The 25244-nt window shown below is 39.6% G+C and overlaps 3 protein-coding genes and 1 non-coding gene across 8 annotated transcripts in view; 1 reads left to right on the forward strand and 3 right to left on the reverse strand.

Annotated features, from left to right (window-relative positions):
* LOC135583147 (probable pre-mRNA-splicing factor ATP-dependent RNA helicase DEAH9) overlaps positions 1-11340 on the reverse strand; it is a 40901-nt gene extending 29561 nt beyond the window's left edge. For 2 of the 4 annotated variants that reach the window (XM_018820704.2, XM_065089775.1), the window contains exons 1-13: positions 11154-11340; positions 10888-11032; positions 9021-9095; positions 7853-7942; positions 7651-7730; positions 7349-7418; positions 7167-7252; positions 6711-6780; positions 6481-6576; positions 528-633; positions 362-408; positions 161-244; positions 37-90 (exon numbers count right to left, since the gene is read on the reverse strand). In XM_018820704.2, the coding sequence (XP_018676249.2) occupies positions 37-90; positions 161-244; positions 362-408; positions 528-633; positions 6481-6576; positions 6711-6780; positions 7167-7252; positions 7349-7418; positions 7651-7730; positions 7853-7942; positions 9021-9095; positions 10888-11032; positions 11154-11263 (1113 nt within the window). In that variant the 5' untranslated portion in view covers positions 11264-11340. Of the gene's footprint in view, positions 1-36; positions 91-160; positions 245-361; positions 409-527; positions 634-6480; positions 6577-6710; positions 6781-7166; positions 7253-7348; positions 7419-7650; positions 7731-7852; positions 7943-9020; positions 9096-10887; positions 11033-11153 lie in introns of those variants that run through there. The other 2 variants (XM_065089776.1, XM_065089777.1) reach the window with 2 other exon arrangements.
* Positions 11341-13497: 2157 nt separating this feature from the next.
* On the reverse strand, positions 13498-13938 carry LOC103971294 (probable E3 ubiquitin-protein ligase ATL45). The gene has a single exon (XM_009385286.3). The coding sequence runs from the start codon at positions 13936-13938 to the stop codon at positions 13498-13500; it is 441 nt and encodes a 146-aa protein (XP_009383561.3).
* A 2915-nt stretch (positions 13939-16853) lies between these two features.
* Positions 16854-16927, forward strand: TRNAI-UAU (transfer RNA isoleucine (anticodon UAU)). Its single transcript has one exon. It is a non-coding gene; the product is annotated as a tRNA-Ile (tRNA).
* Positions 16928-19334: 2407 nt separating this feature from the next.
* LOC135597181 (magnesium-chelatase subunit ChlI, chloroplastic-like) lies at positions 19335-23410 on the reverse strand. Of its 2 annotated transcripts, none has more exons than XM_065089780.1 (4): positions 23256-23410; positions 23016-23137; positions 21866-22934; positions 19335-19546 (listed from the first exon to the last, which is right to left on the reverse strand). In XM_065089780.1, exons 1-3 carry the CDS (start codon positions 23302-23304, stop codon positions 21882-21884), a joined length of 1224 nt encoding a protein of 407 aa, XP_064945852.1. In that variant the 5' UTR covers positions 23305-23410; the 3' UTR covers positions 19335-19546; positions 21866-21881. The 2 variants fall into 2 exon arrangements, with proteins under 2 accessions (XP_064945852.1, XP_064945850.1); XM_065089778.1 differs by having other exon boundaries at positions 23205-23364.
* Between the last annotated feature and the right edge of the window lie 1834 nt (positions 23411-25244).

Below are 25244 nucleotides of genomic sequence, written 5' to 3' on the forward strand. Positions count from 1 at the left end.
TCATCAAAATTATGCATGACTAATTATACAATATACCGGATTGTAAAACCTCTGCTTTGAGAATCCACTATCCACAACGTAGACAACACCCTGCATAAATCAGGAAGGGACAAAATTAAGCCATTGAAATTGCTTTGAGTAAAGACAGAATAGTTGATACCTCTAAAGTCAATGATGTCTCTGCAATATTGGTTGATATCACAACTTTCCTCTTTCCCTTGGGAGTAGGAGCAAATACCAGATCCTAAAGACAACAATTTTCATGTGGATGCATCTAACTGATCAAACAACTCCCATACTGATGGATTTACTTAATTGATATAGACTAGCTAGCTCAAAGTAATTGTTATCCAACATGTACCTGATCAACACGTGAAAGTCCAGAGTATAATGGCAAAACCAACAACCCTAGTAGCAAGGCTACACTGTCATTTACTACCTTCAAGATGCTTTTTGCCAGAACCCTTTTCATTTTTTTTAAAACAAAATGAAAGTAAATATATGATTCAAAGAAGACACAAATCTACCTGATGTGCGTCTTCGATCATCTTGAGTATCCTCCCTCAATAACTTTACAGCAGCATCAATATCATCTTGACCCGTAAGGAACACCAGAATATCACCAGCTGGCTCCTGCACCATATTAAAATGAAAATCAAACACCACATTCAAATGCCCGGAGTCCAACCATAATAAATGACATAACAGCTCCGAATAATAACTTCTAAGTTATCAAGACTTGCATGTCAATGGAATTTTATATTGTTAATCAACATGCAGAGATTATTCAGCAACAAATACCCCTGTCATTATGTGCCACCTTTCCCAGAATAGCAACAGCATAAGAAAAAGATGTACCTATAGTAACCTATGCACAAACTGGACTAATGCACGGGCCTGTGACCGACGGGTTGTCACGGACAAACTTCTAAACAAGGTGTTTGATGTAATACTTATGTATGTCCGTGTCGTTCGGCATGTTCTTGCCTTGTACAGAATGTAGAGGGGTGGCCGAAGGCTTAATAGTCCCATTTTAGTTGGGTTGGTGGCCTCTTTAGGCTTGTAAATAAAGGTTGTGTCATGTGGACACGCTCGAGAGCTTTTCGGTCTGTAATGGACCATTTTACCCTTTGTTGTGCCACTGTTCAGAGCTTGTAAAGTCTGTTTGTAATTTGCTTTGTCTATGAAGTGTTTTTCGGACATGTTTGCTTGTGGATCCCGTTTGAGGCGTTCTCTTTAACCCGTTCTCTCTATTGTTGGTCCTAAGGGACAATGGGAGGCTTCGGGGAGGCTGACCTTTGCGGACGGACGTGCAAGGGTGCCGCACGACTTAGGCAAAACCAGCTAAGTCCGTGTCATATGGTATCAGAGCGGGACAAGCACTCATAGAAACACTTGACATGCAAACGTGGGGGACCTAGCGGGGCTGCGTTGAGGGCAGTCAGCAACGCGCGACCGTTTGAGGGAAAACGGGCATGGAGATGTAGGGAAAAGAGTCGCTCAGAGGAGCGGGCATCTAACATTGGCATTCAGAGGAATGGCCAACCCTTCGCGCAAGAGGCACCACGAGAACAGGCAAGCTTGGAAGAATGTGGAGCGCAAAAAGGTTGGGATGGCTGAATTTGAGCTTCGGTTCAACGTTGACAACTTTACTTGATGGTGCTCAAGGCAAGCGAGGCGCTTGGCAAAAGGACGAGACCATGCAAAGTGGAATGAGTTGCTCAGCGACCGAAAGAATTGTGCAAAGCTCACAGAGGTGAGGGGAATTGCTAACTCGAAGAATTCGGTACTCATGCATGGGCTTGTATGCGGACGATGGATTGTTCGTGGCCATCCCAAGGCGGTCGAGACTCGGCGCCATGGAGCATTGAAACTTTCTCTTCGGCATGCGAAGGATACGTCCGGAGGAGGCTGAAGTGTGCAACGAGTTCAGCATGTTGCTAGGCCTTGAGGGGTGCAGTGGTGGCTGTATTGACGTGGAGGCGCAATCTAGCAAGTGCGTTTGCAGGAGGCAGAACAATGCACAGTTTGTTCAGCAGATCGGAGTAGTCCAAGGGGATGGTGGTCTCCGAAACGAAGAGAGATGTTGCTCCAATGGGACAGTTATCCAGGAGGGATAAGTCTCGGCTCTCCAGAGGGAGAATCATGTGCGACGGACTGCACAAGTCGAGGAGGAGTACCTCAACAAACAACAACTCCACGAAGCTCAATGGACCGAGCAAGCGGCGAGGAGTCGTTGCATGATCTCGCTTGAGAGAATGCATTGGTGGATGCATTGCGAGATCAAGTGGGGGAGCGACCCAAAGCAACTCAAATGGAGACACACTTGGAGTCGATATGGAGATCGGACTCAAGGAAGGGCTGACCCGTGGAATGGTGGACGCAAGGGCCACCATCGACTCAATGCAAACACGAGGAGCGAAGCAACTTGGGTGTAACTTGGCGAAGTACTCAAGCCGCTTGAAGGGAGCCAGCATAGAAGTTGGAACATGAAGCAGAGGCACAGTGCTTTCCCTAGACAGAGATCAAGGACATGAACTCTTACAGAGGCAGGAGTATAATCATGTTGTTCCATGGGTCCTTCATTCTGACGGAGCGGACTCATCTTGCATGGTGCCAAAGACGAAGGGAGCTTCGGGGCACATGCACCTTATCTCGGAAGAGCATTTGATGGAAGAACTAAGGCGACTCAATTTGCGGAGGTGAAGTTGGGTTCAGAAGGCCTTAGCACGGGGCAAGAGGACGCGGAGGCGGGTACTCTTGAAGAATATGCCACAGTGTTGTCATTCAAGTTGCCATGAGGGAAGTCGGGGGACTTCGGGAGCTACTATGCGACGGACTGTCCTAGAGCGGTGCTTCATCTAGGTGTGACCCAGGAGTGGGTGGATGAAGGTCGATTGCCAAAGGAGCGAACAAAATCGAAGGTGGAGGAGACCCTGCGATGTATTGGCAGAGGCCACACATGGAGGGTTCACAATTCGAGTTTATTCTACAAGGATCAGAATGCAATGGAGATGTCACCAGGAGGCGACATGGTGCAGCGGATCGTGGTGGAATAGTTCGTGGCAATGCGATACACACAGTGAGTCCCGGGAGGGACTAGATCATATGGAGGTATGATCGGGAGCTACTGGGAGCTCCACTTCGGTGAACAACACGACGGCAAGAAGGCCTATGGATTCAAGGAGTGAAGGCCATGGTACCGCAGAGGCGGGTCTTCCGGGCGTGCATCGAATTTTGCATCGGATGAAAACCTTGGTCATCAGCATATGGGGGCTGTGTTCCACTAAGGGAAAAGTTCGAATGCAAGTGCCAGTGAGTTCCATGGGAGGGACTTGATCATGCAGAGGTATGATCGAAGTAGCTGGAGATTTGGACTGGTCCAGAGCTCATATTCGCTTAAGGGAGCCCGGCAAGTCAGAGGACAAGGCCGAGTAAACGAACGTTGCTACCAAGGAAGCTAAGGAGAACAGAATTGGTGCAAACCCTACAACGTGATGGCAGAGGCCATGCATGGGAGTTGCAGTCTGTCTCTCCATCGATCAAACAGACTGCTTAGAGAACACAGAGGTGTTGAAGCAGGGGGTCGAAAGGGGCGAGGAAGCGACGACGAGTCCAGAGGGACTTAGCTACCCAAAATCAAGCAATCAGTTAGAATGGAGGTGGACTCTGAGGAGTGTCACGGAGGCATATCTACTGATTGTGAAGAAAAGGGATGGAGATGCGAGGCGACGGATAGTAGTGCCATGGGCATGGCAGCGCCATGGTACCGCAGAGGCGGGACTTCCGTGAAGGTCATTGATCCCTTACTCTCATGGAGGGAGAGTGTTTGGTCGTGAAAGGGCCCGAGGAGGTGGAGAATGCAGAGGCAATCTCCAAGTACCGAGACAAGGCTGAAGGGCAGAGGCCGAGGAACTTCGTAAGACCGGTGTCAACAAGTTTCTCATCAAGATAGCCGTAAGTGAAGGACTTCGGGTCATACAAGAGTGCACGACCAAGGAACGAAGCAAGCAGTACGCGGTGCTGTACCTTTGCTACTCAGTGGAGTAGGCGGCAGGGTTGATGGAGAAGACGGTACAATCCTAGAGGCGACCTCATCTATCAGAGAATTACTCCAAGTTGGGGTGAAAACTTCCTGCATTCCAGAAGTTCAACGGCATTGAGAAGGTGAATCACAGTAGCTAACTCAACGCAAGGAGTGCAAACACTTCAAGTGCTTCAGAAGTGTGAGCAAAGAGCAGGCGAAGGCCAGTAACCAGCTCGATGCATGAAGTACAACCTCGAGGAGGCGGGCGAAGTCAAGTAACCGTTGCCTTCTCAACTCTTAAGAGAATGGGCGAAACCGAGTACTCCAATTCTCTTATCTATCCAGCAGAGGAGCTCTGCACAAGTTCAAAGACCCTTCGAAGAGAATGGAAGACAATAGTTGTCAAATCCTCACCAACGGTGATCAGTGCTACAGTACGCGGTGCTGTACCTTTGCTACTCAGTGGAGTAGGCGGCAGGGTTGATGGAGAAGACGGTACAATCCCAGAGGCGACCTCATCTATCAGAGAATTACTCCAAGTTGGGGTGAAAACTTCCTGCATTCCAGAAGTTCAATGGCATTGAGAAGGTGAATCACAGTAGCTAACTCAACGCAAGGAGTGCAAACACTTCAAGTGCTTCAGAAGTGTGAGCAAAGAGCAGGCGAAGGCTAGTAACCAGCTCGATGCATGAAGTACAACCTCGAGGAGGCGGGCGAAGTCAAGTAACCTTTGCCTTCTCAACTCTTAAGAGGATGGGTGAATCCGAGTACCCCAATTCTCTTATCTATCCAGCAGAGGAGCTCTGCACAAGTTCAAAGACCCTTCGAAGATAATGGAAGACAATAGCTGTCAAATCCTCACCAACGGTGATCAGTGCTACAGTACGCGATGCTGTACCTTTGCTACTCAGTGGAGTAGGCGACAGGGTTGATGGAGAAGACGGTACAATCCCAGAGGCGACCTCATCTATCAGAGAATTACTCCAAGTTGGGGTGAAAACTTCCCGCATTCCAGAAGTTCAATGGCATTGAGAAGGTGAATCACAGTAGCTAACTCAACGCAAGGAGTGCAAACACTTCAAGTGCTTCAGAAGTGTGAGCAAAGAGCAGGCGAAGGCTAGTAACCAGCTCGATGCATGAAGTACAACCTCGAGGAGGCGGGCGAAGTCAAGTAACCTTTGCCTTCTCAACTCTTAAGAGGATGGGCGAAACCGAGTACCCCAATTCTCTTATCTATCCAGCAGAGGAGCTCTGCACAAGTTCAAAGACCCTTCGAAGATAATGGAAGACAATAGCTGTCAAATCCTCACCAACGGTGATCAGTGCTACTGAGAGTAGATTGTCCGCCTCATTTCCCAACGAAATGCCAATCGAAAGCGGAAGTGATGCGAACCTACTTGGATGTGACAACTAACTGAAAGAAGAGTCAATGAGCAGATTTTGTGGAGGAAGGACCCAAAACTTCAGAAGTTTGCGAGGCGATGCTCGTTAAAGCTCCAACAAGCATCCACCCAGTTCAAGCAGCATGTGGAAATTTTGAGAGACTGGCGCAGTAAGGATGGTCTTTTCCTTCATTTGGTGGATCCGCAGGAATCAACGAGGATCAACACAACTCAGCCAACCCCACACCAGAGTCAGAGTCATTGGCGAGTTGAAGCAGCATGGCGGATCAAAGGTTCGACTACTCAGAAACAGCAGCGGAGAGCAGCTGGGAGCCAGGAAGCGCATTGCAGCTGGAGCAGAAGATTGAAGACTCAGCAAAGGCGAAGAGTTGCAGTGTTCACAAAGGCTTCGACGAGGACGTCGAAGGGATAAGTGGGGGAGAATGTCACGGACAAACTTCTAAACAAGGTGTTTGATGTAATACTTATGTATGTCCGTGTCGTTCGGCATGTTCTTGCCTTGTACAGAATGTAGAGGGGTGGCCGAAGGCTTAATAGTCCCATTTTAGTTGGGTTGGTGGCCTCTTTAGGCTTGTAAATAAAGGTTGTGTCATGTGGACACGCTCGAGAGCTTTTCGATCTGTAATGGACCATTTTACCCTTTGTTGTGCCACTGTTCAGAGCTTGTAAAGTCTGTTTGTAATTTGCTTTGTCTATGAAGTGTTTTTCGGACATGTTTGCTTGTGGATCCCGTTTGAGGCGTTCTCTTTAACCCGTTCTCTCTTTTGTTGGTCCTAAGGGACAATGGGAGGCTTCGGGGAGGCTGACCTTTGCGGACGGACGCGCAAGGGTGCCGCACGACTTAGGCAAAACCAGCTAAGTCCGTGTCAGGGTGGCATGCAGCATGTACCATATCAACTTAGGGAATGCAAATGCTTTTAACTAAGTTGCAGGAATGGTGTGCACTGCAATTTTAACTTAGATTTTGCAAATGACAGATTAAGAACATCACGAACCAGCAAAATGATTTTTCAAGTAAACCACCATTACTTTAGCCAAGCAGAAATCTACCTTATCATTGATTGATAGAACAGTACCAACAGCAGCTTGCAAATAATCAGGCACTGGCTCTTCAACATAATGAATTTCCACAGTATAACCTTTACCCTAACACACTAAAGTTAGTCAGCTAATGGTACAGTTCATTTACAATATAAAGATCACTCTGTAACAGTTCTAACAGTAAGCAATAAGTACATCGAGACAAAATATTGAAACACATAAACATTATCAGAGCATACTTCAACAGAAAGGACGGCAGGCAGATGACTTGGCACAGAGTCTTCAGCTGCATGTCGTAAATCCTTCTTTCTGAATGCAATAAATGACAATCAAAAAGTTGTAGCAAATAAAGATGCTCTAAAATATATAAATATAATTATAAAGGTTGATTATGTACTATTTGTAAAACATGGTACCAAAGATAATCAACCACGCGTAGTAGCTGAAATTAAATTTATAAGGAAAAAATCATGGAGAAGACAAGGAGATGCCCCAGAAGAGAATTTCAGGATGGAGGTAAGGAAAGAGGAGAGAGAACAAGGTAATACCAAATAATGCTTGGATTTGGCAAAATAAAATAATTATAGTTCACTTTCAAAGGAGTCCAGAAAAAGGTTCATTGGGACTGAATAAAGCAAGATGATTATATAAAGCATAAGTCAAAAATGATAAACTAAACTAATTAAGGACATGACCTAGCTTTGAAAAAAGTTGACATGGACTTTGCCTCAATTGTTGCAGATGATATGATTATACGCAACTCAGGCCTCCGGCGTTGGATCTGGAATATTAATACACAACATTAGCTTAAAAATATAAAAGAGAGAGTAGCACTTTTAATGAGATAAAAGCTAGATAGGTTCATTAAAAAGTTCACCTTCTTCAAGAGGCCTAATAACATGTCCGTTGACATGGATCTTTCATGAGCCTCGTCCACCATTATGACACTAGGCAAGGCAAGACAAACAGATAAAAGAGTCATTCAAGGATACTATTGTAAGACACTCTATCGCTATCAAATGAAAATCAAAAAAGAAAAAGAGGGAGAAAGTAAAACATAAATGCAAACAATTCATGTTGGAGTAGAAATCACATGAATTACTCGATAAGAATAATTTTATCTTCATAAACATATATGAAGATGTAAGAAAGCAACCACATATAAATCATGAGCAGTACCTATACTTGGTTAAAAGAGGATCATCCATCATTTCTCTGATCAGCACCCCATCAGTGAGAAATTTTATCACAGTTACACTCTACACCAAATACGCAGATCCATAACCAAAACTTATTAGGTGATATCCAATGTTCAAGATAGAAAGATGCTTCACATCCCGACACTTCAGACAGAAATGTCAACAATCATGAAAGTTATTACCGGATTTGTCTGATCTTCAAATCGTATAGTATAACCAACTTCTTCTCCAATTTTGACACCCATCTCCTCAGCTACCCGTGATGCGACTGACTATATGAGTGCAATACAAAAAAAAAAGTATAATTACATTGTTAATGAACCACCAAAGGGTAAGCAAATTCCAAGTGATTACATTTTTTACCTACCTTTTAACATGTCAAGAATGAAGCATTAATTATGTTTCTACTGGCAAAGAATCTGAAGATCAATGAGTCGAACTAAATCTGATGATTTCTTTTATTGCTTGAGTGCCCAGATGTCTTATTTTGCAAATGTAAATAAATGTTCTAAAAAGTGGAAGTTGTCTTCAGCAGCTGGGGTAGCGTAGATATAAGAGTATGATGGCCACATAAGTGGCCAGCTTCCAGCAGACACAGCTGAAAACAAGCAAATCTTAGATAAGAACAAATAAACAAAGGAGGAAAGGGAGAAGAAATGTAGCAGCAGTGCAAACTGCAAAAGAACAAGAGCAATAGAGGGGACAGAGGAAACAAAAGGGGATAAAACGGTGAATAAATGAAGCTACGAGATGGACAGCAAATATAAAATCCTACACGAATTGTAAACCACTTGGTAGAACAGCCAACATGACTAGATATTGCCTTAACTAACCGTACTTACACGTGACCAACAATGTTTTGTTCAGCTTCCAGAAATGATTTATTTTAAAGACAATGTGTTATCTGAAGTCGTAGTTTTAGTTTGCATCACAACATCACTAGCACAAAGTATATCATTATTTTACATAAATTAAACATTACCAGACGATAGTATACACAATAAGAATATTTTATTTATATATTTGTTAATCTATAACATATTATTTCATAATGCTCAGTGGTCTTTTAACATCCCAACATTGATATATAGTAAACTGTGAACCAAACTGAGCCAAATGGACATATTTTGTTCAAATTACCAATTGAGCAAGCCCATTTGCACAAACCCTAATGGTAGTGTTAGCATAGACCAAGCCAATGCACATTTATCAGCAAAAAATTCTTTTTAGGCACAAAAACTATAACTAAACTAGTTAGACAATTTGAAAGAGAAGAAAATAATTACTGGTTGGTAGAATTGGAAGCATAATACACACAGTAATAGATCAAAACTATGCAACAGTAATCACCTGAACAGCCAATCGCCTAGGTTGTGTGCAAGCTACAACACGACCACCTTCAGCCCAACCTGCCTCTTTAAGATACTTGCAAAGAAAACAGATCATTCAACTAACAGTATACTATAAAAATATTAGAGATGTTATCTAAACTATTGATAAATTATATATAAATTTCAATGGCAGAAAAAGATCCATATAGCCGACCCCAAATAGTTTGGACAATGTTGTTGTTGTATCTAAACTACTAATAAATACAAAAGTCCTAAGCTGTTCAAATGACATGGAAGTAAGCAGAAGTGGTTATATGATCAATGATATATTAACATGAACATATTGATAATATTAATATGAAAATAATAATAAATTTACACATGATCAAGATTACTACAGATGTTCCATGTATACACACACAACAGAAGGCAACAATGAAATGGCTTCAATTAGAAGATGGTAACAGTGTTTACTTCCATCAAGTGCTAAAAGCTAGATGATCTTGCAATAGAATTTCTCTTGTAATATGGATGGATAAGACTAGTTAGGATAATGAAGAAGAAATATAATTCAAGAATTTGTTAGGATGAAGATATCATGCTCAACTGCTCTCTCAAGCTTCTGTTGAGGAATAACTAAATCTTGTCAAAAGAGTTGATGTGACACCTTAAATAGTCCCACTCAAACTGTAAGAGAATGAATATGATTTTATATAAGTTAGATGAGCCTACTATCATCAACTTGGACTGACATATTTTGGGATCACATGATTTGAGACCTTCAAGATATTCATGGGAACTCACATCAGAGCAAGTATAGTAATATCACAATGTCTGCTAAGCATGATTCCAGACTATGCGTTGACAAGGACGCCAAACTTTTGAGTGGACAAACAAGAAGGATGAAAGCAATAGTATATAGGACTAGATGGACCTAATATCATAAACTTAAGCACAAACATTTGGAATCACATGGCTAAGCGTTGACGAGGACACCTAGACTATGAGTGGGAGAACAAGAAGGATGAAATAGTATACAGGACTAGATGGACCTGGTACCATCAGGTCCATAAACTTACGCAAACGTTATGGATCACATGTTTTTAGACCTTCAAGTCATTGGTCAACACTCTCATCAAGCCAAGTCATGATCATTGATGAGGAAAAGATTAGATAGACCATATACTAACCAGGGTGAGAAGGCCCCGGGACTTGCAGGTAAAATGCAAGTTTCCCAGCTCACATGGACTAATGTATGTGTGAATATAAATATTTTGCAGAACTTTTTCCAAATTGGAAAATTATCCTGGAAGGGGAAATATTCACCCACGGCTAGGATTTAACATGTAGCTGCCAGCTAAAGAGGCCAAGACAAAATGCAACAAAGCAAATCTGCCACACCAACTAGAATCAAAATGAAAAATATTGCACGCCCCGAATATAAAAGGTGCTTGTCAATGCATTGCACCAGACTAGACTCTCTCTATAATGCACATAAATCCATCTCGCTATTTTCTAACTTGGCATCGGAGAGACATGGTCGAGAGGAGCACTCAACATAGGTCTTGTTGCAGGAGAATGGACATCTGGAATCCTCATCATCAAGCATTGTCGACCAACTCGAGAAAGATTTTCATGTGTATCAAGACTCGAATCGTGAACCGAGTCACTCTGACCTTCCACCTCGGCATTGGCCACCGACACCAAGAGCTAATACATCCAATTCTTTAAATAGCATGGCACATAACCAAGAAATGGGTCCATACAGGTTCAGCAGAAGCGTCAAAATGACTAAGACCAAATAATTTAGCTCCAACAAATTATCCTAAAAACTTCCAATAATTCCAGTTCTTCAGAAGGCCATGACATTGAATGCAAAAGTCAACCTGGGGTATCTGGGTGGTCTTCCCGCTGCCGGTCTCACCAACGATAATCGTAGTAGCGTGATTCTCCACCAGGTAAAGGATGGCATCCCGGTACTTGAACACCGGCAGCCTCTGCCGCTGCCTCTCCAAGCTCGAGTGTCCGAACCTATTCGATCCAACAATACCCAGAACATTAGGGTTTACATGGAAAGCATAAGAATCCGTCTACCGGGCGTGGCAAAGAATCAACCAAAAGTGAGGGGGAGAGACGGAAGAAGGGAGATTACCCGGAGGATGAGGAGGGAGGAGGCGCGGAGACGAAAAGGACGCCGCCCTCTTCATCGTCAACTAGCGTCGCTCGGGGTCGCTCCGAGCCCGGTCGCCAGAACTGAGCCATATGTTCACCGTAGGCGAGAACGCTGCGAAGCCGCGGACAAACTCAAAATTTTAGGGCGCGCCGACACCGACCGTGCCCGATTGCCGGCTAATAAACTGGTCATTTTGGTGAATTTTTATTCTATTCATTTTCAAATCTAATCAAATATTTACAATCTAAACTATCATAAATCTAATTATAATTACATAATTTTATACCTATATCAATTTTAACTTCAATTAATCAATTTCTCGTAGGGCCCAAAAAATTTATTTTTTTAGTATCTTTTTTGTTTTATTTCAACTGAATTTGTAATAAAAAATTATCCATAATCTTCGTATTGTCATTAAGCATGGAGGGGGAGGTCTATCGATGGTTTCACTTGTGACCTTCCGGACTTATTAGTTACCGACTGTCTCATAAAAAAAAAAGACCCATGAGGATTGATTAGCCTTACTCTTTATTGTCTTATGACACTCCTTTTGTCGACCCCTTCCCCCATAGATTCTCAATCAATCTCTATACTGTCGCTTGTTCATTCGATACTTCTTTGGATTTGTCATTAATTTCTCTAATAAAACTAGCATCAACTAACTTCTACTTATCTATAGCATTTGTGGTTAAACGTACTAAAATTAAAAGCGAGTGAACGATAATGAAGCAAGTGAGCGACGACGGAATCCAAGAATAAGAAGTTTCTTAGCATCCCTGTCACCTAGTTCACATTAGCAGCACGAAGGTGAATACGATCAGTCATATGATGAGTAAAGACGATCATGGCACTACCAAATCCAATGTTATCAGGTAACGGGTCAATGAGAGGGATGTTATAGTATTATGAAATTTTATTAACGTTAATAAAGAATAAAGTTAAGTGGATCTTCAAGATGGTGACGTAGCTGAAAGCGGCTCCGACATAATGACTGGGCAAAGGAATAATCTCATCTTTTAGAAAATAGGAGACACTGAAAAAATGAAAGCTTTGGAATTTTTTTTTTGAATTTTGCTCTTTCTTTTAAACTATTTTTATAAATGACAATGAATATATTTGTTAATGGAGATTGCTATTGGTCCATACAACCACTTAAAATAATAAAATATAATTTTACTAAATACAACCTCTCAATTATTATTAATTTATATAATTTATTTTATCTTATCTTTGCAAGCATTGATGTCGTAACCATAATCATGTCTTCTCCGATCATTTCTGACTACTAAGAGGGGGAGAGAAAAAAAGAAAAAGAAAAAGAGAAAGGTGTTGTATGAGTCCTCAATTTCAAATCCAAATCCAAATCCAACTGACTATTCACATACCTGAAGTCGATTTGAGAATCTACTTTTGGCTGATTTCATGAGAAAAACCTCAACTTTTATGTTTTGTTCGGATCATATACTTAAAAAAAGGTTCTTAATGCATTGATTTGGACAAAAAACCAAACTAAACAGAGAGGAAGTGGACAAATAAAGGAGCGTTAATTTATAACATTAAATAAAGAAAAAAGATTAAAATGGGTATTGTTTGTGGAAAAAAATCCAAAATGATTTTTTTTGTTGCAGGAATTCATTAAAAGATTATGAAATAACAAATTTATCGAACATGTATGTAGAATTAGATATTTATTTCTATAGTCCCTTGTCGTAATAATAAACGAAGGATCCAGGCGTCGTCTCTGTGCTCTTCTTTCTCACATTGTTTTTTTTAATGGGAATCGGACACAAGTCATGCCATTTATTTATTTATTTACTTTTAATGAGAAGCGAAGTCAAGTCTTACAACGGAAGTAATATATATTAAACAAATTAACATATGGACCGACAAAAAATATATATACATATAATTATAAATGACACAAATTCGATGTAATCAAATCAAGTTAAACCATTTAGTATGGCCGCCCAAACCACGCTTAATTACGTTGTTGATGTGACCAAATGTTAATTAGTCATTTCTAATTTGAAATATGAAATTTGGAAGATGATCCATGCAGAGTCAATAAACGAAAAACAAAGAGATCATCGAGTTGAATTCACAGGAGAATATTTCCTTGCTTCATCTTATGCGCCATATAATTACGAGATAACAGGTTGTTCGCTCGATCAACAAAATATGTGCTACGATAGCAATAAGGAAATGTTGAAAGCTAAAGGGAGGAAATTATATGCCCATCTCACTCTTTATACATGCCCTTTGGAGACGACAAGTTTACCTCTCGATTACGCTACTGTGACCTTGCAACAACTTCGAGCTGAATTCAAACTACACTGGTGGAAGAAAGAGGAGGCGAAGGAGGAGGAGGAGGAATCTCCGACTCTTCGGTGTCCACCAGGTGGGAGAGCTTGAGATCGGAGCGGCACACGGGGCACGTCGCGCGGGCGCGCAACCAGGCGTCGATGCAGTCGACATGGAAGACGTGAGCGCAGGCTGGCAGCACCCGCACCAACTCGCCTTCGCTCATGGCGCCGAGGCAGACGCTGCACAGCGTCCGTGACGCGCCGCGGTCCTCGCGGGGCCTCTGGTAGGCGACCGTGGGCAGGGCGGCTATGGAGGGTGACCCGAGTCCGGTGATCTTGGGCGGCGAGTTGCGGGCGACGGTCGCGTTGAAGCGGCGGCTGACGCAACGGACGTACAGGGCCCCGATGACGAGGAGGACGCAAGCGGCCACGGCGATAAGGACAGCAGCTCCGACGCCCATGTTGGATGATTGGTTCGAAGCGCTTGTCGAGGGTTGCACTATGTATATATATATGTATATATATATATATGTATATATATATATATATATATATGTATATATATATATATATATGTATACATATATGTATATATATACATATATATATAAAAGATGGAATTTCGAATCCTAAATTTTCTTTTGAGATAAAAAAATGATGTCACAAACAGTATAAATATGTATAATGTATCCGTATAAATATAAATAGACACGATTTAGAGAGTATAAATAGGTATACACAAAAAAAGAGTATAGACACGTATATTTAATGTATAAATACGTAATACGTATAGAGTAGAGTTCTATAACCTAATCCTCGATAGATATAAAGAGACACGACCAACCCACGTCACACGTTCCCTCGTCCATCCATTCCAATTGCCTCTTCCCTTCCCTCCCTTTCTCCCTCACTCTCCTCCTCCTCCTAATCCCCGGTCCGCCGCTGCCTATCCATCGCCGCCAGCCCTCGGCGTCATCGTCCACCCGTCGATCGAAAGAGAGGAACTAGCAACTTAGGGGAGGGTGGAAGACCGATGAGGCGGTCGGGAGTAGTAGCACCGTCATCGAAGCCCTAAAATAAAGCTCCGCGTCAAGGTCCGGTTCCTTTCTGTTTCTTCATTTTGTGATACTTCCTAGTTTGGAATCTAATGGGCTCTGCTACGATTCTATAGGTTTTGTTTCGTTCGAACATTATTCTCGAACATTTACTGGTTGCTGATAAGTAAACTCATCAATCTATGGTTGTGTTCCTTGTATCTACTTTGTTGTTTTATTTAATAATTAAGCACAGATAATTTCTAAAGTTGCAAGAAAAGAAAAATATATCAAGATGTTTAATAGCTTAAGGAAACTAATCAATCTATGGTTGGTTTCCTTATGTCTATAGTTTGTTGGTTTTTAATAATCAAATACAACAAATGTGTAAAGTTGCCAATAAAAATCAAGATCTTTAGCAACTCTTTATCTTTTGATCTCCTTAATTGGAATTTTAAATACATTTGTCCTTTTTTTAGGGTAAGGTACTCCTGTAGTGTCCCTCCTACAAAGCATGCTATTAATCATGTTAACTCCTTAAGATAAGGATTGCTAATCAGTAGTTAAATTGGTCCTTTGGTTGGTCTGATTAATGGATATAAATGAGTTCATAGATAAATTTGTATATCGAACTTAATGTAAATAATATGAATAGGCAAATCTAATAAGTAAACTAACCAACATATGGGTGTTTTCCTTATATCTTGTTTGTTGTTGTTTTATTAGTCAAATACGTCTAATATGCAAAGCTGCAACCAAAAAAAAAAAAACAAGTTATTTAGCAACTCTTTATCTTTTGAGCTCCTTAATTGTAATTTTAAATACATTTTTCCTGTTTTTGGAGGATAAGATACTCATGAAATGCCCCTCCTACGGAGCATCTTATTAATCTTGTTAACTTCCTGAGACAAGAATTGCTAGTCAGTAGTTGAATAGTTGCTCCATGATAGTTTCGGATAACTAAATAGGTTATACCATTATTTCATAAACAAAATTGTATATCGAACTTAATGTAAATGATATGAATAGATATTATGTCCTTCATGGAAATAATAATTAAAATTTTCACTATTCATCTATTTGTTACAAAGAAAATAAGATATTTATCTGACACTATCTTGTCATTTTTATATAATTAGGAAAATGGTCCATCTCACTCCTAGCTGACACTACCATGCATTTTATTAGTTGAAAATTAAAATAGAATATATTAGATATTTTTACAGCATGCTTTATTTGAATATGACATTTTCTACCTCACTACCATGGGTTTTATTATTTAAGAATTAAAATAGAATCTATTAGATATTTTTACAGCATGCTTTATCTGAATTATCAAGAGTACAATTTATTAATTATATTTCCTTATCAAACTCTTAATTCCTTTAGTAGGACATCAAAAAGTTTACCTAATGATTTTTTACATCTGATATGTTTCAGTTTTAATTGAAAGTCTTCCATTTAGATCTGAAGGTTCTTTAAATATCTTCTTGACTAGAACATTTACTAGTTGCTGGATAAAAGCAAGATAGATCAACCTGATTAGTAAACTTATCAATATATTTTTGTTATTCCTTATGTCTAGATTGTTGTTTTTTAATAATTAAATACAAGTATATGTAAAGTTACAAAAGAAAAAAAAAGCAACTCATCCTTTTCTTTATCTCCTTACTTGAAATTCTAGATACACCTGCCTTTTGCTTAGGAAAAGATACTCTCGGAATGTTCCCTCTTATAAAGCATGTTATCAATCTAGTTAACGTCCAATACGAGAATTGCTAGTCAATAGTTGATTGGTATCCCATGTTAGTTCTCGATGATTAGACAAGATATATTATGTCCATTAATGGATATAAAATTAGTCCATAAATAAATTTATATATGTACTCGATGTAAATATATTTTCTTCTTCTTCTCATGTAATTAATTATATCCTTCATGGAATGATGGTAAAAAAATTTCACAATGTATGAGTTGAAAAATGAATATTTATGCAACATTTTTAGTAGGTTATTGTCTGTCTCATTCCTACATGCGATGCCCTGATGGTCTTATTAGAAAGAATCAAAACAGGATTCATTAGATATTTTTACATCATGCATTATTTGAATAAGCAAGAGGATATTTATCAATTAGTTTTCATGTTAGACGTTTAATGTTTTAAAATTTTCTACTCAAGAAATTATCACACAAGTCAATATAGGTTTGACAATTTTATGTATTCTAGAGAATCAAAATATTGGATACCGGATTTTATTAATGTGAAATATTAAATTGGCTTTAAAATTATTACCATAAGTAAATATTTGTTCATTAAGATTTCTTAACAAACATAAACATATGGTCCCGTAGCTCAGTTGGTTAGAGCGTTGGTCTTATGAGCCGAAGGTCGCGGGTTCGAGCCCCGCCGGGACCATAATGTTGTTAAAGTTAATTTTGTTATGTTGCATGTATTTTGTGACAAGGTTTATTGTATTAGCACATTTTAGGCAAATATAAATGGTCAAAATATACTCAGGTTAGTTAATACTTCTTATCAGTTTCTATTAAAGATTTAAAAAGAAAGTTGAAATAAGAGCTATGATTCAATTGAGCACCAAATTTATGTAATTTTAATTATATCCTGTGTATTCTCTGATTATTGCAACTTTACGTTACATGCCTAATCAAATTTAGTTTTATTAGCATATTTTATATACATTTTACATTGTTTAATGTGATCTTTTTCTTTTGTAAAATCATAGTATGGCGATTAGGAATATATGTAATCATTTGACCACCAAATTTTTGTAATTTTAATTCTATCTTCTGTGTGATCTGATTATTACAACTTTACATTGCCTCATCAAATTTAGTTCTATTTTAATATTTTATATATGTAATACATCGTTTAATGTGATCTTTATCTTTTGTAAAATATATTATGATGATTAGGAACATGTGTTATAGTGTTTTTAGAAAGATGCATTCCTACTCAAATATTATTTTTAAAGATGCATTCCTACTCAAATATTATTTTTTACGATAATAATTACGGTTAGATTGATAATAATTTTGTTATACACATGTTTTTCCCCATAAAGATCATAAGTTTTTGTTAGACTGATAATAATTTTGAAATACACATTTTTTCCCTTATATTTTAATGAAACTCGTCTAGCGATAATATACATATAGATTGTGGTGAATTCATAGTTATAGGAATAACTAGGCTCTATTGATTTTATAAAACCTTATAATCAATTGGGTCATAGTCCTATAGTTCCAAGTCCTTTAGAAACTTCTTATTAAAATGAATACAAATATTTTCATACAATTCCAAATTATAATTTCTTCTTCAGCTTGAGAAATTAGGAAACTTCAAAACTAGTTATACTCATCAAATGATGTCTCTGATACTCAAAATATTTCTGTCATACTCTTTTCTTTGATAAAAGTTGTACAGATAATAAACTTGTCTTATGACATAAACATTAATTATAAATCAAGGAATGCTTACTACTCTACAAACTATGCAAGAATTTAAGGTATCACCTGTCTCTTGGATAATAAATTTTTTATCTTTTGCGGCATAATTTTGTGTGTGTATTAATTTATTTTGATTATCAATTATTGGATAATTGTCATTTGAGACCTTCTTAATTACTCCTTACCTTTTTTAATTCGTTTTGAATTGAAGACAATAAATTTCAGTTTTTAGTTGTAATTTTGTGTATATTTTTAATATTTTATAAATGTTTAGTGCTTCAATTGTCATTTTTTCAAAGTGTTGCAGTTTAAATTAATGGTGTTATGTACCTATAAGCTGCTAGATATAATAGTACACGAGCATAATCTATTAGGTCTACTGCTAAATATAAGAATTTCTATTAGAGCAGAAAACGATGTTCCATTATAAGGGGGAAAAAAATTTGCTCTTTAGATATAGAATGTCACAAGGCCTGCTGAACTAAGTCTGTAGTACTTCTACAGTATCAGAAAATATGAATGACAAAAGTACCTAAAATAGTTCCTTGTTTCTGATTTGACAGTATGAAAGTGTCTCAATAAAGTTAAGGATTTAAACTCCTTTTCTTTACCATCCAACATTGTTATTTCCTGACCCATTTAACATCTCGTATTTAGTTATAATTTTTTGTTTTTCTTTTTGCAATTTTTGTTATTATGTCTAACCAAATTAAATTTTGTTTTGATATGTGGACATGCAAACATACATAGTAACATGATATGATCGATTAGAAAAACTTATGATAAATCATGTCATGTTTTGGTCGTAAGTCCAAAGCCACACATCAATATCATAAGTCGCTTTCTCGTTGTTGTCCGATCCGACATATGAAAAATCACATTGTGTATGTTGGGAGTTCTAAAAAATGTATTAAGATCCTTCCTAATAGCTAAAGTTTTGGGACTAGTGACTGCCTAATTATTATCTTATCATGGTATCCTAGCATTTTTATACTCTTAATCTTATCATGGTAAGTTTGTGAAAAATGATGATTAGCTTCTTTTGAGACAAAGGGATAAACTGATACAGGCAAGGATCTGAATATATGAACTCAACCTCACACAGGTGTCCTGACACATCTTGATCTATAATGTCAAGATGATGTCAAGATGGATATATGGGGTGTCTAGGCTTGTGTCCAACACTCCATCTCACCATGAAATGTCTTAAAAACCATTAAGAAAAGAAAAACCACATATTTGACTCTCAATATATTCACTCTAACATAAAAGTTCAATTATATATATATATATATATATATATATATATATATATATATATATATATATATATATATATATGATATCCTCAGCCATATCTAAAACTCATGTCAAACATACAATTTAAGTGTTGTAAATTGACAACTCTTCATAAAAACAACATGGATGGGAATAGATGCATAGAAGACATTGTGACTGACACAAGAACAAATACAAAACTGCAAGGGATATACATGTGTAATACCAGCATTTTAAGGGTTACACATTTCCTTTTATCTTTGTGAATCTTGATGCTCTGCAAGATAACCTGCAACATAAAGTATATTAAATTGAACTTTAGGAAGGAATTAGTTTAAGAATCATAGCAAGGATTTACTTATGAACTTTCTTTAGGTAATTAGGAATTTTTATTTAGAAAGAATTCAGATAGGACTAGACCACTCAATATTAAGACCATATATGTACATTGAGGATATGACATAATTCTCAAGATTTAGTACATGTGAGAATGGAAGAGAAAACATTGATCGATGATGAACATTTTATAATTTTCTGAACACCAACTTCCCAAACAGTTCTTTAACAGATCATGTGTTGCAATCAGATCAACAGAGCTTAGAAGTACACTTCTCCAGGCCTACAAAAGTATATGATATGGTAATATCTTTCTCCAAATGTGATAAACATTGATGTCTAGTCTTGGGTTTCATATCAATATGTCTTTTGACTTTTCCTTCTCCATGAAAGTGCAAAAAATATAAAATCTCCCCAACTCTCTGACAACACTTACCGTTGACTTGAAACTTCTCAGTCTGATAAGGAATGGTGACCTAAATCTCTAGTCTACAATGATGGAGCAAAATTGATAACCATGCAATCATGATCTTTTTCTTCACACTGTTAGAATTTGACTTTATTATCAGGGATTGCAAAATAGTAGAAGCAGACTAATCTAGAACATTCCCTTGGAATTAGAAACTAAGCTGCAAATCATTTTACAAGTCCATCTTCACCGCGAGTTCTACAAAGAAAAATAGTTGTTGAACTAATCTAAGCCATATTTTTGTCAGACCCAGCACTCAATGTATTACTATGAGCTGGACTGATCTAAGTGAAGTTGAGCCCCAACTTGCACCCTCTCATGTCAAAAGGACTTGCATATGGAGTATGAATCTACCAAGTTATGTTAACATCAAATAAAAGAGGAAATTGCATGTCACGATGGCAACTGTCTGTAGTGTCCTCCTAGTCATAGTATCTATTTATTAGACCTTGACACCTTGATACAATTTTCTTGAAGAAAAGAATCCACTTAAAACCTACGATAAAGATTGTTGCTTCCAGCTAGTTAGAACAGGCCCCGCTGCCAATCAATTATCTCGATTCCCACAATTACGTTCAAGTCCTTGAGGATTTCTGCATCATCAATCACTTAAAGTCTATTTATATTGATAGCTCCAGAAGGAAAAGATCAAAACAAAATCTTAGACACTAAAATATCTTTCACATGAATGTATTGAGATTAGAAGAGACTCAAGATATAAGCCTCTCAAATTATCACGATACTCGAGTGATTCTCAGTGTTTCACCACTAAAGAATCACTGTGCTCTAGCTGAATCAGAATGTAAGAGAAATCTAGATATCTCAAATAGTTGTCTAATGCTTGTTCATACTTGTCATTTTGACATAGGATTGTGAATTAGATACTTTTTCTTATTACAAACAAATGTGTATCAATTTGTACAATAGACTAGAGATATAATCTTCTCAAATTATCACATTACTCAAACTCATCTCCCTTTCAGTGTTTCAGCCCTAAAGAGTCACTGTGCTATAGCTGAATCAGAATGCAAGAATAATCTAGATATCTCTAATATATGTCTAATGCATGTTCATACTTGTCATTTTGACATAGGGTTGTGAAGCAGATACTTTTTCTCATTGCAAATAAATGCTTATCAATTTGTCCAAAGTCATCCTGTTCATATGTTACAGTTGTGTATATAACTTCTGGGCTCTGTACCACTTTCAAGTGGGTAAACTGGGGTCAAACTAAATGGCTGACACATGACACCATGTTCAATTTTACCGTGGTGCCAAAAGTCACCCTCTTTCGCTGAAATTGGGTGAGAAAATTATTAATCAATGTTCATTTGTTTTTTTTTTCTTCCTTTTCTGGCACCAATCAAAGTTGTTGATAATTATTTGGATTCTACCTCTTCAAATACTTGCCCTCTACATGTAGGAAGCCTTAAATATTCCTATTATCAATTTACCACTACTGATACTCATACAGTACATCTAGCAGTCATTTTTAAGTTACAAACAAACCTATAACCAACAGACATCACTACATCCTAGCGTCTCTTCCGATAATAGCAAAACTAAAATGCCAAAGTTGCACTATGGCATAGTTGTCTCTTGTTGATCATTCAAAATCACTAATGAAAAGTAAGAAAATCCTACAGACTGAATTCATGTGTACTTTCAAAGCCATGGCATTCTGAATAACATATAATTGCATATAAAAATTAGAGCATTGAGGACAAAATAAGGTCTATAAAAGGTTATGCCAGAATGATCCAAAAGAACAGCCATATAATTTCCTGGGACCTTGCAATTTACCTCTTAGAGTGAATGCTCAGCTAAAGACCTCGTAGAACTTCTCAATGACGAGCAAACCAGAGTCTATCGACTCCAAAGGATCCTTCCTGAGCCGGTGTCTCAAACAGTTCGGAATGACAGTGGCTATGTCTTCTGCAGTCACTTTGTCCCTCCCTTTCAATGCAGCCAAGGCCTTGGCAGCCCTATTGGAGACAATATCCCCTCTCAGCCCATCCACATTCAGCTCTGCACAAACTTTAGAGATCTTCACACGAAGGTCGTGATCGATCTGAACCGATGCAAGCGAGCTCCGTGCCGATGCAATCTGTTGCTGGAGCTTCTCCTGCTCTGCTCGGTAAGTTTCCCTGAACCCCTTGGGGTCTTGATCAAACCCAGCTCTCTCCTCCACAATCTTGACCCGCAGCTCGGCATCCCTCACCGTCCCCACCTGAGCGTGCATTCCGAACCTGTCCAGGAGCTGTGGCCGGAGCTCACCTTCCTCGGGGTTCCCGGAACCGATAAGGATGAACCGAGCGGGGTGGGAAATGGAAATGCCCTCTCTCTCCACGGTGTTCCACCCGGAGGCAGCGGAGTCCAGGAGCACGTCCACCAGGTGGTCGTCCAAGAGATTGACCTCGTCGACGTAGAGAATGCCCCTGTTGGCCTTGGCAAGCAGGCCGGGCTCGAAGGCCTTGACGCCCTCGGTGAGTGCCTTCTCAATGTCGATTGTGCCGCAGACCCGGTCCTCGGTGGCGCCGAGCGGCAGATCGACCATGGTGATCCTGGTGGCGGCCACCGGAAGGGGCTCGCCACGGGCGGCGCGGTCGCGGACGTCCATGCTCATCGACTCGGGGTCCTCGGGGTCGGAGTTAAAAGGGTCGCCCACGACCACCTTGATCTCGGGAAGGAGGTCGACGAGGGAGCGGACGACGGTAGACTTGCCGGTGCCCCGGTCGCCCATGATCATGACGCCGCCGATCTTGGGGTCGATGACATTCAGCAGAAGGCACAGCTTCATCTCGTCCTGCCCCACGATGGCCGAGAACGGGAAGACCGGCCGCTGGCTCTCGCTGCTCATCAACTTCTTTCCCTATCAAATCTCAACAACAAATACGCAAACACCTTTCCAGCATTTGGGATTAACACCATGGGGGAAGCGAGAAGCACCTACCTCATCGGCGGAGGAGAGCTCGGTGGTGGCGGGAGCGGCACCGGAGACCAGGAGGTGGCGCGGCCGGTGCCTGATACTAATTCTGGCACCACTGCTGAGGTTTCTCCGGTGGACAACCCGGGCTGCGAGGGAAAGCAAGTAAGAAGGCCGTGATTCACGACTCGAGGTTGGAATGCGAAGTGGGCTTACCAGGAAATGAGGTTGGAGGGAGAGGAGCGGGGCAATAGGATAGAGTTGGACCTGTGGGAGCGGAGAGGGCGGTGAAGGAGGATGAGAGGAGACCCGCCATGGGAGGATGAAGTCGAGCTCTGCGGCGCTATGCTTGTTTGGAGGCGAGTAACGATGGGCGGAGTCGTATGGTCGGATAAGAAGATAGAGAGGGAAGCGGAGGGATTGCGCGGAATAGATTTCGTCGTTGCCTATGTGGAGTTGGGCCGCCCTTTGAGATCGAGCCCAGTCTTTCGGCCCATTACATACTGTGTTAGGCTTCGGTCCATTTGTGCACCGCTCCGATCTTTTTCTTTTTCTTTTAATTATTCACTCCATACAATAAATATATCTAAGATGTTAAAATCACTTTCCATGATTATTATTCTAAGGCCGAATGGATTTCATATGATTCGCTAATAATTAAGCCAATTGAAATTATCAAACAAAATAGTACTCTATATATATATATATATCAATAATAAGATAATATCCAATGTTGAAAGGTGAAAATAATTATAAGCTGATTTAAATATGAAAAATATAAGTCCATCAATCACCGTTAAGAAGAGTGACCATTCTTTCCCTTCACCACTTCATCCTCGAACGAATCAACAAGATACAGAGACTCGGATGAGAGCGTGGTAAGATGGGAGTTCTCACAATTTGTTTGAGAGAGTTGGCGCAAGTTTGCTAGACATTCATCATCATCTTTGGTGGAATATGGACTCGTTGCCGTGGTGGAGATACACGAACGAGAAAAGGAAAGATCATCGTCGGAAACTTGGAAGGCCGCTCGTGCACACCATACTAGTGTGCATCAAACTCAATGCCTACCTCGTCGAAACCGAAGCAATCAGGAAAAAGGAGGCAATGAGCCATTGCCGAGGACGAGACCGATGCCTCGAGTCACGATGATCCTTTAGGGGATGCATCTGATACTTTCTCCATCGTTCCTTCCGCTGAACTGTAGAGAAGCACGCTGATGCTCCATTAGATGGTATTCATCTCGTATAATATGCACGAAGGATATTATGGGCATAATGTTGTACTAAGAAAACCATGGATGGAAGTGCAGTTCGTCCACCATTATTATGGGGGCTTTCAATGGCCTGTTCTTGGCTCAAGATCTACCTCGGATAGCATCCAAATCTAATCATCGTAATAGGATTTGGAATGCTGGATTTCTCATCAAACCATAGTTTTTGTTCAAGTTGCCAGACAGAGATGGCTGTATGTGCATGATCGACTGCTATATTTATTTGTTTAAGGGGAAAAAAGCCTATGATATTCCAACAAATATTGGTAGCATTCCTATAAAGGCATGATAGTGGAGTAGTAGTAGTAGTGCATCATCAGGAAGACAGAACGAGGTGGCAGTGTGTGTGTATGTGATCGCACGCACGATATTAATGATTGCTTGGCTGTATATAAACGTCGAAGGGCAGATTCAACCCTAAAGCAAAGGTCTCATATGTCCTCATGGCATTAGCAAAGGGCTGATGAGAACACCACAGGGTTCGGGGGGTGTTATCGAACATGCAGAACCCCATCCTCGGTGAAAGTGGTCACTCAATAGTTCTAACATTAGTTTACGCATGCAACTTACGTTGGTGCTTAACCTCCTCCATGTATTCTTTAGTGGTGGATGGGCATAACGTGTTCGCCATCTACGCCGAAATAAGATGAGATTGTTTAGTGTTATATGGTCCCTTTTGCAAGGGATATTTTAGATGTAATATCACTGTGTTGATGTCTTTCTTCTTAGAAGAGAATGCAGATTACAATGCAGAAACCCCACCCTGCCGGAGCGATATCATCACCGACGATATGATATCGCTGAGCGGTTCAATTCTCAGGACAAAAAAAGTGTCAACATAACAATCATAATATATTATTATTTGATAAAAAAAAAAATCTTAAAATACAAAATTAAATAATAATATATTTTAATTTACGATACGTACCTTTTAGATGCTAATCAGAAATTTTTTTTAATCTATAAATACATCGTCGATCGTA

The sequence above is a fragment of the Musa acuminata genome, chromosome BXJ1-11 (assembly GCF_036884655.1).
Source record: "Musa acuminata AAA Group cultivar baxijiao chromosome BXJ1-11, Cavendish_Baxijiao_AAA, whole genome shotgun sequence".
In the NCBI taxonomy this organism is placed as follows: Eukaryota; Viridiplantae; Streptophyta; class Magnoliopsida; order Zingiberales; family Musaceae; genus Musa; species Musa acuminata.

Excerpts from the sequence above, each read along its gene's own strand:
- LOC103971294 (XM_009385286.3), bottom strand. The coding sequence starts at position 13,938 with ATGGGCGTCGGAGCTGCTGTCCTTATCGCCGTGGCCGCTTGCGTCCTC.
- LOC135597181 (XM_065089778.1), bottom strand. The coding sequence starts at position 23,304 with ATGGCGGGTCTCCTCTCATCCTCCTTCACCGCCCTCTCCGCTCCCACA. Across the intron at positions 23,138-23,204 it reads CCCTCCAACCTCATTTCCTG|CCCGGGTTGTCCACCGGAGA; the intron begins GTAAGCCCACTT and ends TTTCCCTCGCAG. Across the intron at positions 22,935-23,015 it reads AGCTCTCCTCCGCCGATGAG|GGAAAGAAGTTGATGAGCAG; the intron begins GTAGGTGCTTCT and ends GAGATTTGATAG.